Here is a 14,179-nt window from a genome sequence, read left to right as displayed (position 1 = left end):
ACATTTTTGAAGACTTTCTTGCAAGCTGTAGTTCTAAGAATACCAATATTTCATATAATAGGGCATCATTTGTGCCAGTAACACTTCTGTGGCAGGTGGTGAATTCTTCCAATAAAACTGGACCAGACTTCTTCTGCCCATGAGTATTATTGCTAAAGATGAGATGAAGCATCATCTGGTCCTGCAACCAGTTTGCAGTAGTGGCCAGACAGATTGTTAGAGAAATTAAGCTATCCTGTATACCCCAGCAACTGACATGCCAAGCTACACTGCCTCTAAATCTGGAAGCTCCATTTAGTTACCATGACTAAATAGATGCTAATTAATTAATGTTAGTGGCCATCTCCACATGGTGCAGCAGTGAATTCCCTAAATTAGGTATGTGTAGTGCTTGTTTTGTTTTTCAAAAGGAGCCAATGCTCTTATATAAATGTTATGCCAGTTTCTGCCAGTTCTGTCGTCACTACTTGGAAGAACACAGCAAAAAGTTGCCAGCACTGGCAAGTACCGTCACAAAACATGCATAGTAAAGTAGGTTTTTTGTTTGTACATTTCCCTGCCCTGAATCTACTGCCTACCAGTTTCTCTGAGAGACTGAAGATCTTGTCTTACAGAAAAGAAAAATCTCTCCACTGCCTTCCCATACTTTGCATAATTTAATAAATACGTTGCCAATGAAGTTGCCAAGATTTTGGCTGACTGCCGTTCTTGGATTATGAAGGAGGGAGGGAAGGAATCTCTCTTCACCAGGTGCATCTCTTCATAAATCTCTTATGGAGATCTTATGGGAAAAGGAGCCAATCCCTACTGAGCGTCTGTATCTGAGGCGGGGAGTGTCAGGGGCTCATTTCCAAACTTCAGGCATGACACTCATCGTGTTGTGAAAGGTATTTTCACAGCTGCATTTGGGTCTCTGCCTCATCCTGGAAGTGAGGGAAGAAGTCAAAAGACGCACCTGAGGCAACCTTTTGGTTCCTTTCCGCCTGGCTGCAGGGGGCGTGGCCGAAAGCCTCCGCAGGTGAGGGGGGGGGAGGAGCTTACCTTAAAGCTGCTGGGGCAGCGGAGGCGCCTCTGGACCTCGCAGGAGACAAGCTAGAAGCCGGCAGGAGCACCCCGCCCGCAAAGAGCTGAGAAAGGTGAGGGGGGTAATGGGGTTGTTTGGGAACGGGGTGGGTGTGAAAGAGATAGTCTGGCTTGGTTTTTAAAGGAGCTTGAATTTGGGTTTGGGGCAGATCTGCTTGGCACGTAAACAGGGTGGGATGCGTTGAAGAGGGGGTCGAAATCAGAAAAGCAGAATAATGCAACCTGACTGCAGATTTTACTCTGTGACATATTGGCATATTGATAGGATATGAGCGTACATTCCACACACAGCATATTTATATCGAGTTGCAATCGTTATAAATGAGCCCGTTTTCCCAAAGGGATTGCAACTCGTTGTAAATATGCTGTGTGGTATCCACATTGGAAAAGGTGGCCATTTCTTTTGTTCTTGATGGAATTCGGATTTCTGCTATTAAAACACTGTGAGGTTCTTCATAAAGAATCTGAGCTGGAGACAGTGAGTGAACCGGGGCAGAGATTTATAGTGAGATTTGGGTGGGAAACTCTCCCCATTTATTAATCCCCACCCCCAATTCATTTTGTGATATTCCAGCCCTCCTTTGGCCACCATGCTGGTTTTAATGGACATTAACTGAGTATTCCTCCTCCTTAATATCCGTTGGGAAATTTAGAGATTTTTCTGTAAAAGTGATAAACAGAGCTTAGAACAGGGAGAGAAGAAGAAAATCAAAGGGTCTCCACTAGCGCATTCATACTTGAAAAAAAAAGTCCAGCATTTTTAGCACATGGGAAGATGCATTGGTGGGAATCCTTTGCCTAGTAACATGCACACTTTATATTCTATCTCTGCCTCCTTTTACATTGATTTAGAACTGTGTTTAGAATTTCAATGATTCATTGGGAGGAGAGGGGACAGAGAGATCCCGTTAATGAGCCCTCTTTGAGTACTCTGAGTGCTGGGAGACTAGTGATTCAACAAGTACATTATTCCCTTGGTGAGTAAAGCGTTAACATGCTTCAACAGCTCCCCAAATGAAAAGTCATGAAAAGTATTGCATGCCGCATTTCCAAGGAGCAAGGAACGCCCATTTTTCTCCCTTGGGGCAAGAGGTTGCTCTCCGAAGACATAAATTAATATCCTTCCAATCTCTTTCCAAAAGACCTATTTGTGGTGAATTTTTAATTAAAATCCCACATGCTGTTTCAGCCTTGTGTTTACACGTTTTCTCGTTATTCTTTAATAGTTTGTCTCATATTGCTCCAGTGTACTGAACAGAAAAGGAAGCCATATGAGACACAAGGCAGAAATGCTTGATTGAGGGAGGAGATAATATGCGGGCACGCAGATACATATTCACTCCTCCTCCAGTTTGTATAAATGCAGTCACACCCATAATACCTGCAATGTAAGTTGTAGATCTTGTGTACAGTATTTGAAACATTGGCTGTGATGTGGATGGCCCTCGAGGTGGAAAGGGCATTTTGCATGTATTCACGCTATTAATAATGCCCCTCTCTCACTGAGACTCAGGGAAGATTACACCGTCTAAGTCAATGAAACTAATTGGTTGAGACACCTAATCCTAAATCATAATTCCCTAAGAAAAAGGAATGTGAATTGACGACTCACTTCCCACCAATCGGCACACAGGACTCACTTCCAGCCATGAAAGTGAGTCCTGTGTGCTGATTGGTTGGAAGTCAGGCCAGCGGGGCAGCAGCCATTTCCCCGCCCTCTCCCAGCCCCCAAAGACTAAGCCAGGCCTGGCCATCAGCCACCCTCCCCGCTGGACCCAGCACAAGCCTCCCTATTCCCCTGCCCACCCTCTCCCACTCCCACTCCTGCAAGACCAAACCCATTGCAGATTAAAATGCTTGCACCCCCCACCCTTTCTAGAGCCCATTGCATTCCCCCCTGCATTGGGCTTTACTACTAGTAAGTAATAATACATATGAGTGTGTGTGTGTGGTCAAGTCACAGCTGATTTATTGCAACCCTATAGGGTTTTCAAGGCAAGGGGCATTCAGAGGTAGTTTGCTATTGCCTGCCTCAGCGTCATAACTCTGGCCAAAATCCTATATATATCAATCCCCTTGCAGTAGTTGTGCTCTGAGGACAGCATAGGTTTGCCAGCTCTGGATTGGAAAGTAGCTGGCGATTTTGGGGGTGGATCCTGAGGAGAACAGGGTTTGGAGAGAAACCTCAATGGGATGCAATGCCATAGAATCTACCTGCCATTTTCTCCAGATCTCTGTTACCTAGAGATAATGGCGGAAGATCTCTAGTCACCACCAGGAGATTGGCAAAGCTAAGACAGCAGCCAATATGGCTCTCTCTGCCATGTGTATGGTTTGCTATGCTGAGTCAATTGCCTCTAAAATCCAAATAATAATGACTTGGTTTGCTTCACAGAGTTGTAACGAGCCATTTTACATATTTTTCTTCTTGAGTAGTCTTATGTTTTTGATATACAAATGGCAGCTCCCATATCTTTTCTATTACATAGATGAGCAAGTAAATAAATGCTTTCAGGTATGTTGCCATGATGATCTGCAGTAAAGAAGCAAGATTCAAGTTCAGTTGCTACTAGACTCAAATTTTGTTCTAAATTAGTGTAAATTCAAAGATAATTTCTGTGTCTGGAGAAAGTAATTTGTAAGGTAATCCTGAAAAAAAAAGATTACTGCAATAATTTTCAAATTGAAGACGAAACATGCATATTCTAAAATAACAGCCATGGTAAATAGCTGTAGCCTGTAACTCTGTGTACCTCTAGGCTTCTAAAATGGGAAGTGAGAAAATTAACACCCAAGCATAAAAACATCTACTTGAATTTCTCTTCATTTCAGTAAGCTGTTCTAGACTCATAGCTCTCTAGACCAGTTATACAAGTGAGTTTTCTCCTTTTCAAGGAACTTTCTATTTGTCAATTCTCATGTTTCACTACTGGCAAAATTTAATCCATAGACATGATGGCCAAACAAAACTCTTGAATTTCATTTTCCTGTTTGTTTCTGGTTTAGTGAAACCTAAGTGGTCAGCAGAAATGTATTTGATTTGTGATCATAAACCTACAATTCTTCCCAAACTAATCCTGCAGAGGGAGGAGTAAATAACGAAGGGAGTTAAAGAATTTCAGCGTCATTGTCAAGAGGACTTTAAATCTTGAGCCCAGATCTGCCCTTTTCCTCCTTAAAGACAGGTACATTGTGACATGATCTTCCTTAGAACTACTCTGCATAATTAAAGCTACCTCATCAAACACCCATTTCACAACTTGCTGGAGATTTGTGCAATTTGGTTTGGCTACATGTCAGCTACATGAAAACCACACTAATTGTGTCACTGTACCAATATGGTACACCCATGTGTGTAGACAGATTCTTAGTAAAGGCAAAGCAGGTGCTGGGATATGGTCTACTAAAACTTTTTGTTGGTGAGCTTTTCCATATAAGCATTCAGTACTGTCAATGAAGAAACTGAGAGCAGTCTTTTTACAACCAACAGAAGATTATTAGCATATAATAATATAACATTTCAAATACGCGGGGCCACTGGAAGCAACCTTTTAGGTGAGATTTAGTACAAAGTAGAATACATCCACACAAGGCTACTTTATACTTGTTGGATTCTTGATCCATCAGTATTGTCTATTCAGATGGACAGTCGCTCTGCAGGGTTTGAGGAAGAGGTCTTTCACATCACCTACTGTATGATACCTTTAACTAGAGATAGTGGGGATTGAGCCTGGGACCTTCTCCCTATAAAACAGATGCTCCCCCACTGAGCCACCACTCTTAGGCTCATTCCGCACATGCAGAATAATGCACTTTCAAACTGCTTCCAGTGCTCTTTGAAGCTGTGCGGAATAGCAAAATCCACTTGCAAACAGTTGTGAAAGTGGTTTGAAAACGCATTATTTTGCGTGTGCAGAAGGGGCCTTAGTTTCCATTAGCTGTTATGGTTTCCCTCAGAAGAACTAACAATTGTGGCTGAGGGCAGATTCCTCCTTCAGAGAACCTCAGTTCTCTTGGGAACGACTAACCTTCCTCTTCCTGTTGAGAATCTTTTCATTCTAGGCCAGTGGTGGCGAACCTTTGGCACTCCAGATGTTATGGACTACAATTCCCATCAGCCCACAACATCTGGAGTGCCAAAGGTTCGCCACCACGGTTCTAGGCTAATGCTTTTTGTTCCCGCTTTAACTTGGTTAATTTGGTGGTTGTTCCCGTTCATTATTTTTAAATGTTAATTATGTACTATTTGCTGTATGCAGTTTCTGCTACCTGTTTTGTCTTTTTTGGGTTTTTTTAGCAATTTTTCATTTTTTGTTTAGTGTTCTATCCTTGCTGATGGCTTATAAGGTTGTTGTGGTTCGGTTTCATTGCATTGTCGATAGTCTTGCACACAGTTTGTGAACAGGTGGAATATAATTTTTTAAAATGATAGTATTAAATAATTAAACAACTGTCATATAGATGCTCTGTTACTTAGTTATCTTTCCCTTTCTCCACAGATCTCAGAACTGTATACATAATAATTCTCCAAATTATCCTGACGACAATCCTGCGAGGTAGGTTAGACTGAGGGTGACTGAGAGTTGCCCAGTGAGGTTCATGGCTGAATGCGGAATTTGAATGTGGGTCTCTCCATTCCTAGTCTACCACTAACCATTATACTGCACTGCTCCACATTAACAGCTAGCAGTGTTGCAACAGCAGGTTCACACCAGGATACTCTCCAGCTACAGCTAAAATCTTTTCAACTACAGCTAGAGTATTTTTAGACAGGTTTTTCTTTGGGTGTCTCCGCAATCCAGTATTTCCATAAATGGTATCAACCAGCTTGCCTTAACTTTTAGCCTATCTTTCCGGTTATTCTTAGTCACTAGATCCACCAACAGTGTTGAATGTCTATAAAGTAGCTGAAGCCTCAAGCAGATAATCAAACATATTTAAAGTTTCATCTGAAAGAACAGTAAGCATATATTTATAAACACAGACATGTATTGGGGTTGCTAACTTCCAAATTGTACAGAATTATAACTCATCTCCAGACTACTAAGATCAAACAATGGACTCTATGCAGGGGCACGCCCACGGGGACAGGTGGGGTCAGATGACCCTGGGCGCAATGGCGGGGGGGGGGGTGCAAAATCACCCCACCCCCCCCTCCTCCCCCATGCTGACCTGGCTCGGAAGAGCTGCTTTGCAGGGGAGGCACCTAAAGACAGAGCCAGTCTGCTGCAAGGAGCTGGCCTGCTGTTGCGGCACCCGTCCGAGCTACCCCTGCCCCCCCTGATCATGGGGGGTGCCTGGAGCAGATGTTGTCCCTGGGTGCCATTTCCCCTCGATACACCTCTGACTCTATGGAATCACATCCCCGTGGAGTTATTTGCTGGCTTGGAATTAGCAATCCTGTTTTTTTTAAAATCAGCCACCCAATTCCAAAAACTGAAGAGCGCTTGAGTTATCCTAAGAGGGGGCAATGATTTCTGTTGATTCCCCCTCCTACTGCAATGCACTGAGTCCCTGTCTTCAAAATCTTTGTTCCTGGATGTCAGTTCACTCACAGGAACAATACCATATGGCTCTGCAGTGGGAGGAGAACTTGGCAGAAATCACCACTCCCTCTTAAGGATGTGTCTTTGGAATGTCATTTAATACAGTCTATAATTTTCAGTGATAAATGATGGGAGTCAGTTCCTTCTGGCATTGCTGCTGCGGCGTTTTTTTAAAAAAAGGAAACCTGATAGTCATATTAACTGTTTCACGAACCATCATTACAAGTATGGACACACCACAAAGGTGCTGTGGAGTGTTATGTTATCCTAGGCCAGTGGTGGCGAGCCTTTGGCACTCCAGATGTTATGGACTACAATTCCCATCAGCCCCTGCCAGCATGGCCAATTGGCCTTGCTGGCAGGGGCTGATGGGAATTGTAGTCCATAACATCTGGAGTGCCAAAGGTTCGCCATCACAGTCCTAGGCACTATGTTGAACTGTGTTAAAACTTATTCCCAGTTAATTATGTATAGGACTGTGACAGTGAATGACAAGGAGAAGTAAGGATAGTTCTGTTCAAATGCCCTATTTGTTTCTTTACACCACTAAACTGAGGGTCATGGTTTAATAGAAAATGCTGTGGCTCAGTGGTAGAGCATCTGCTTTACAGGGGAAGGTGCCAAGTTCAATCCCTGGATCAGGTAATAGGTGATATGAAAGGTCCCTACCTGTGACCCTGAAGACCCATGGCCAATCAGGGTAGGCAGTGGTGACTTTGATAGATCAGTGATCTAACTCAAGTAGAGGACAGCTCCATATGTTCAATAGCCAAAGTTTCCATTTTAACAGTAATAACTAACCCGTCTTTAATGACAGCAACAAGTTCTTCTTAAAGGATTCTTTCTGTGGAATAGGATCAAAAACATTTAGTGGACCTAACCTCTGAACTGCAGCGTTGGTTATCTATTTACTTCTCCCATGCTTCTGCACGAGTAGGACTCTTAGGCATCCACTTCATTGATTTACCAGATATACTGGTGGGTGTATGTGTGTGAAGGAGATAGATTATTCAGATACACAGTTTAGACCAAGGCCTGCTCTCTGTGCCTCCGCCTTCAGAGGTAAGATGGGTGGTGACGAGACGGGGCCCTTTCTGTGGTGGCACCTTACCTTTGGAATGTACTCCTGTTTGAGGCTTTCTTAGCACCTACTTTACTTTCTTTTATATGCCTAAAGCACATATTTTTATCCAAGCTTTTAATTAAGAGCCTTATCTTATCATTTTTAAAAAAAAAAAACTTTTCATACTGCTTATGGCTAGTGGGCTGTTTTTTATTTTTTAATACTGTGGTTTTTATCATACTACCTTGAGCAGGATTATTTTATCATACACTACCTTGAGCAGGATTATGAGCAGGCATAGAAATATTCTAAATAAATACATAAAGTCACTAAGGCTATTGGAATAAATATAAGTTTAGTGGAGATATTAATTTCCTGAAAAGGTCAGGGCTATTATTCCTTTACTCTTCCACTTCCTCTCCCTGATCCTTGGTACTGTCTGGAAACAGCTTAATTTTCCTGTTTATTTGTTTACTACACCCTGTTCCACAAAAAGACCTAAGTCAAATTGTAACTTCATCTCCCATTTTCACCTCCATGTGCTTCATGGAGGAGCAGCAGTGGTGTAGTGGTTAAGAGCAGGTGCATTCTAATCTGAACTGGGTTTGTTTCCCTGCTCTGCCACCTGAACTGTGGAGGCTCATCTGGGGAATTCAGATTAGCCTGTGCACTCCAACACACTAGACCAGGGGTAGGGAACCTGCGGCTCTCCAGATGTTCAGGAACTACAATTCCCATCAGCCTCTGTCAGCATGGCCAATTGGCCATGCTGGTAGGGGCTGATGGGAATTGTAGTTCCTGAACATCTGGAGAGCCGCAGGTTCCCTACCCCTGCACTAGACCTTGGGCTAGTCACAGCTTTTCGGAGCTCTCTCAGCCCCACCTACCTCACAGGGTGTTTGTTGTGATGGGAGAAGGGCAAGGAGATTGTAAGCCCCTTTGAGTCTCCTACAGGAGAGAAAGGGGGGGATATAAATCCAAACTCCTCCTCTCCTCCTCCTCCCTCATGCCCCCCACTTGTCATTTAGTCCGAACAGGCTGCAACAAATGGGGGGCGTAGAGCACGTGGAAGGGTAGGGACAGGAGGAAATGGTGAATGAAGTTACAGTTTTACTTAGGTCTTTATGTGGAACAGTGTTTACTGTCTGAGCTTCTCCTTCTTAATTGTAAAGTGAAATTACTGATAATTTGCCCTATTAATTTTGCCTTCATAGGACAAAGGACATACACACAGCCATGGACTGGGGATCGCTCCAAGCCATCCTAGGAGGCGTAAACAAACATTCCACAAGCATCGGGAAGATCTGGCTGACTGTCTTGTTCATTTTCCGCATCATGATTCTCGTGGTCGCTGCAGAAAAGGTCTGGGGAGATGAGCAACAAGATTTTGTTTGTAACACTCTGCAACCTGGATGCAAAAATGTCTGCTATGATGAGTTTTTCCCCATTTCTCACATTAGACTCTGGGCTCTGCAACTCATCTTTGTGTCCACTCCTGCCCTTTTGGTAGCCATGCACGTTGCTTACAGAAAGCATGAAAAGAAACGGCTGTGCAGAGAAAAGATTGACATGGAAAATCTGAAACGGCAAAAGTTTCATATCGAGGGTGCCCTGTGGTGGACGTACACCAGCAGCATTTTCTTTAGAATTGTCTTTGAATCTGTCTTCATGTATACATTTTATTTCATGTACCGAGGTTACAAAATGCCACGCTTAGTGAAATGTGATGCTTGGCCTTGTCCAAATACAGTAGATTGCTTTATTTCTCGACCCACTGAGAAAACAATGTTTACTATTTTCATGCTGTCTGTATCAGGTATCTGTATGCTCTTGAATGTGGTTGAGTTGTCTTACTTAGTGCTTAAGTTTTGCATGAGAAAACCGAAGACCATAAAATCTCTGCCCAGCCACTAGAAACTTACCTACCCATGCACCTAATTTTGCATTGATTTCAGAAAATGGTCAACAATATTTCCAGACTCTGTGACTATTAAATTATGCAGTCTTTTAATGGCTACTTTGCTCTGACTAACACTGACTCAGGTGCCCACAAGGACAAGGCAGGGCCTAATCCTTATTAAATGAAACTACTCCAAGTTCTTCCTGCTACTGAAAAGTTGTTTTAAAATGGAAAAGTGAATCGACTACTGCCTTTAGGGTTGATATCCATTTTCCAGCACAGAGTTTCTTCAAGCGCAGACCTGTACAGCCCAAAAAACATGTTCAGTGATGATTTTAGATATTAGACTTATGAGGATTCCATTCATGAGACCTGACTTATTAGAGAGATGCTGATGAAATTCACATTCTTTTTGGCTCTGAATGTAAGATGCGCTTGCCTGCTGCCCAATTTCTCCCTAGCGTGGATGGCGAATCTGAGCTAAAGAACTCCACCTTCTCAGTTCCACACATCCAATGTGGAGACAGCTGAGAGAAAATTCATTTTGTTTAATCCATCTATCCTTATTCCTTCATTCCCCCCACCCAGAACTTTCTAGGATGTGTAGTTCCCAGAAAGTTAATGTTCCTAGAATAAACTGCGGCAAGAGGAATAAAGAAATATGGAAGTAAGCTATGAAGATTATTTTTCTTGCAACCAGCTGAGCCTGAGTGTCTAGGTTTGGCAGTATCTTAGATATGTTTTTAACTATTATTGTAAGCCACTTTGAACCAACAGGAAAGGCAGGGAGAAATGTTTTAATAAATAAATGTGTGGCATTTTCAATGATGCGGAATAGGATAATATTGGGTCATTAATGGAGGCCTGGTTTTGCTTTTCCTGGGAAGAGCAATAATAGCTGTCAGGCAGATCTATAACTGTATCTGCTATGGAATAATGAGAACATAACATAAAAATTCAAGAGAGAAATGTAGCATTTGATTGCAATCTGTAGGGTACTGGTTGGGATAAACAATGTCAAAACTATACCATTGCATTTAGCAAGATAAGTGAGCACACCGTAGAAGAGTCTGTGAAGTAAATTATTTGAAAGGGGGAACTTTGCCATTACTTGCTCTTCTTCATCAAAACAAACTGTTGCTTTGATTTAGGAAGAGGGTCCTCTATTTAAAACCCGCTTCTGTGTTGCACTGCCTTTCCTTTGTAAGAAACTGGACACCATATGGGAAGGTGGGAAAAATCACAGTGCTATCACGGGATGTTTGAGGAAAGCACAAACGCGTAAATAAGGATTATCTAGCATAAGTAATTCTGTCTCTGTGAGAACATCCTTAATCCAGCTATGACAAACAGGAACTTTGGTTTATTTCATGCTTCTGCTTGTTGCGTGAGTAACTGCCTGTTTTACTGCCAAGGGAACACTCTGTTATGACCAATACTCCAGTATTACAAAATATTTGATTTGGGTCAATGACACTTTTTATATTATTCTCTGCTTTTAACTAAGTTATGTTTTCCACACCTGCAGTTGTTTTTTTACTTGAAGGGTTAGGGGGTAATAATATGTTTACACAAAAAAGAGAATGTAAATCGAGTGCCACTTTAGTAGTAAAAAGCCTATTACTGTCAACACAGGTACTTGAAATTTATATAGAGAGAGGGGTCATACTAAGTTTGTAAATATTTTAATGACTTAAACTATGTCATTTGTATGAATGTATAATGGTCTTTTGGAAAAGCAGCACAGCTGCAGCAGCCATGAATGATAAGGTAATAATAAAGAGGCTTTCAAAACAAACAGCTGTCTTTTCATTGTATTGTCGAAGGCTTTCACGGCAGGAATCACTGGGGTGCTGTGTGGTTTCCGGGCTGAAGATCCTCTGAAGTTGCCAGCCACAGATGCAGGCGAAACGTCAGGAGAGAATGCTGCTAGAACACGGCCATACAGCCCGGAAACCACACAGCACCCCTGTCTTTTCATTTATTAATTCATTTATTAATTGCATCATCACCTGAAGCAACAAAGAAATTGGATGTAAAAAGAAGATGCGTAATAACTATTACAAGGTTAACCAGCTGAATGGCGCAGAGTGATAAGCTGCAGAATTGCAGTCAAAACTCTGCTCAAGACCTGAGTTAGATCCGAACGGAAGGTGGCTTCAGGTAGCCAGCTCAAGATCAACTTGGCCTCCCATCCTTCCAAGGTCAGTAAAATTAGTATCCAGCTTGCTGGGGGTAAAGTGTAGATGACTGGGGAAGGCAATGGCAAACCACCCGGTAAACACAGTCTGCTTAGCAAACGTTGTGATGTGACATCACCACATGGATCATAATCAGACAGACAAGCTGATGAAGAAATCAACATGGGTAGGAGCCAACGTGTATCTAAAGCCAATTTAGGTGAACAGCCTTTTCTCTGGCTACAATCTGTGCAGGTTGCAAAGGTCTTTATGCTTGCCGATGTTTGCAGACTTCTCTGCGCTACCTCTATTAATTAAAATATTTACACCTTGTTCCCCCTCCAAAAGATTCAGATCAGCTCACAAAAGTGAAAGAATCAATAAGGTAATACCGTCTTGATCCACTTCTGCCGAGTAAAGTGCCCCGGGAGGGCAAATCCTCCACCTCACTTCTGTGCTGCCTCCAGATATTGCTTCATCCCTCCACGTCTGGATTGGGCAGTTATTATCTTTTCCAAAGAGTCTTCTATTTTCATAATTTCACCAAGCACGATAACCTCACTGTAATCATTTTAGCTTCCAGAGAGAGTTCAGGCTTGATTTTATCTAGAACCCACTGGTTTGTGTTTTTGGCTGTCCACAGAATCTGTAAAACTCTCCTTCAGCACCACATTTCAAAGGACACTACTTTCTTCCAATCAGCTTTCTTCATTGCCCAACTTTCATGCTTGTACATAGTACATAGAATGTACATAGTACATAGCATGAATTAACATGATCTTGGTAGCCAGCAATACATATTTATACTTCAGAATCTTTTTTAGCTGCTTCACGGCTGTCCTCAATCTCAGTCTCAATCTTCTGATTTCTTGATTGTAGTCTCCCTTATGGGTGATGATAGAAAAGGAATAGAAAAATGTCTTTCATCCAGCAAGGTTTCTGATTAGCTGTGCAGACATTTTAAAATGTTAACTTTGGCAGCAACTGTCACAACAGCACAAGGATCTTCACTGTATGATCAAAAGTAAGCTGAGCCAGCCACTTTGTGACTGGTTTCGCATCCTGCAGTAGCCATTTCACAGCCATTTTGTGGCTAGGCTCATTAAGCTTTGTCAGAATTCCAAAGGTACCCACAGACTCAAAAATGTTGGGGATTCCAGTAGAATATCTTGCAGGTATACAAGGTTTTGTTTTTCTAGTTCACCATAAAAACACAATATTTAAGAATGTTATAAAAAGGATGTCTAGATAATAATGCAAGTGTTAATATTACATTAATATTATTTATTAATGTTTTAAAAATATTTACACTCCACATTGTTTACTAGTTTGGTGTACAATGCATTCCATCGCCCATCAAAGTTAATGGTAAATGTTCCACTGAGTGTTGATTGCATCCACTTAGAATCATTTCTCTGTCTGCCAAGTTGACATAAAAGGGGTTCTTTAACGGAGCCTGGAGAAAAACCTTCTTTTCTGTTAATGATATATACATGTGCAAGTAACTGCTCACCTTAATTCTGTTTTGATTTTAGACTCAGATCCGACTAAGAAAAACTCTAGTTAAACAAAATGTTAGGCAATGAACAGTGTTCTTGGCTGTGGGAATATTGCATTGAGCAATATCTTGATTCAGATTTGGAGATAAATCTAATTACAGTACATCAAGAACACTGTAAGTTTGGAAAGGATAAGAATGGCACAAGGGCATTGAAATAGCAATTAATAAGATGCCAGCCTATTCACTTGTCTGGGAAGGAGAAAATATTGTTTTAACACTTCATGTAAAGCATTTTAATGGATTTTTTTAAAAAAGTCTTCAACTAGGCTACTACAAAGATTTAAAAACAAACACAAAATAAACTTTGTGTTAGCATAAATGACCCATCCAAGGGTTTTTTTGTGTGTGTAAATAAACTGAGCAAGTTATGAAACCAGGCTCTTACAATATTAAAGAACCCGCAAAGAACGATAACGTACAGGTTCTTGAATCACTAATGAAAGACTCAATGGGTAGCAATGGAAAGTGCAGTCAAATCATAGTCAACTTCTGGTGACCACTCTAGGGATTTTCAAGGCAAGAGATGAAAAGAGAAAATGTTGACAGAGAGAATTTTTCTCTCTTTCTCACAATACTAGAACCAGGGGGCATTCATTGAAAATGCTGGGGGGAAGAATTAGGACTAATAAAAGGAAACACTTCTTCATGCAACATGTGATTGGTGTTTGGAATATGCTGCCACAGGAGGTGGTGATGGCCACTAACCTGGATAGCTTTAAAAGGGGCTTGGACAGATTTATGGAGGAGAAGTCGATTTATGGCTACCAATCTTGATCCTCCTTGATCTCAGATTGCAGATGCCTTAGCAGACCAGGTGATCGGGAGCAACAGCCGCAGAAGGCCATT

General features: G+C 41.8%; 1 protein-coding gene across 3 annotated transcripts; it reads left to right on the top strand.

The window, feature by feature from the left end:
• The first annotated feature begins 944 nt into the window (after nt 1-944).
• Nucleotides 945-11,390, top strand: GJB2 (gap junction protein beta 2). Of its 3 annotated transcripts, none has more exons than XM_048495535.1 (3): nt 945-1,136; nt 5,583-5,639; nt 8,907-11,390. In XM_048495535.1, exon 3 carries the CDS (start codon nt 8,929-8,931, stop codon nt 9,604-9,606), a length of 678 nt encoding a protein of 225 aa, XP_048351492.1. In that variant the 5' UTR covers nt 945-1,136; nt 5,583-5,639; nt 8,907-8,928; the 3' UTR covers nt 9,607-11,390. The 3 variants fall into 3 exon arrangements, with proteins under 3 accessions (XP_048351492.1, XP_048351494.1, XP_048351493.1); XM_048495537.1 differs by lacking the exon at nt 945-1,136 and adding an exon at nt 1,948-2,060; XM_048495536.1 differs by lacking the exon at nt 945-1,136 and adding an exon at nt 4,183-4,268.
• Nucleotides 11,391-14,179: the final 2,789 nt, after the last annotated feature.

The sequence above is a fragment of the Sphaerodactylus townsendi genome, linkage group LG04 (assembly GCF_021028975.2).
Source record: "Sphaerodactylus townsendi isolate TG3544 linkage group LG04, MPM_Stown_v2.3, whole genome shotgun sequence".
NCBI classification, from domain to species: Eukaryota; Metazoa; Chordata; class Lepidosauria; order Squamata; family Sphaerodactylidae; genus Sphaerodactylus; species Sphaerodactylus townsendi.
The sequence above is the reverse complement of the archived record's forward strand: the minus strand, read 5'-3'. Positions and strand labels throughout refer to the sequence as shown.

Excerpts from the sequence above, each read along its gene's own strand:
- GJB2 (XM_048495535.1), top strand. The coding sequence starts at position 8,929 with ATGGACTGGGGATCGCTCCAAGCCATCCTAGGAGGCGTAAACAAACAT.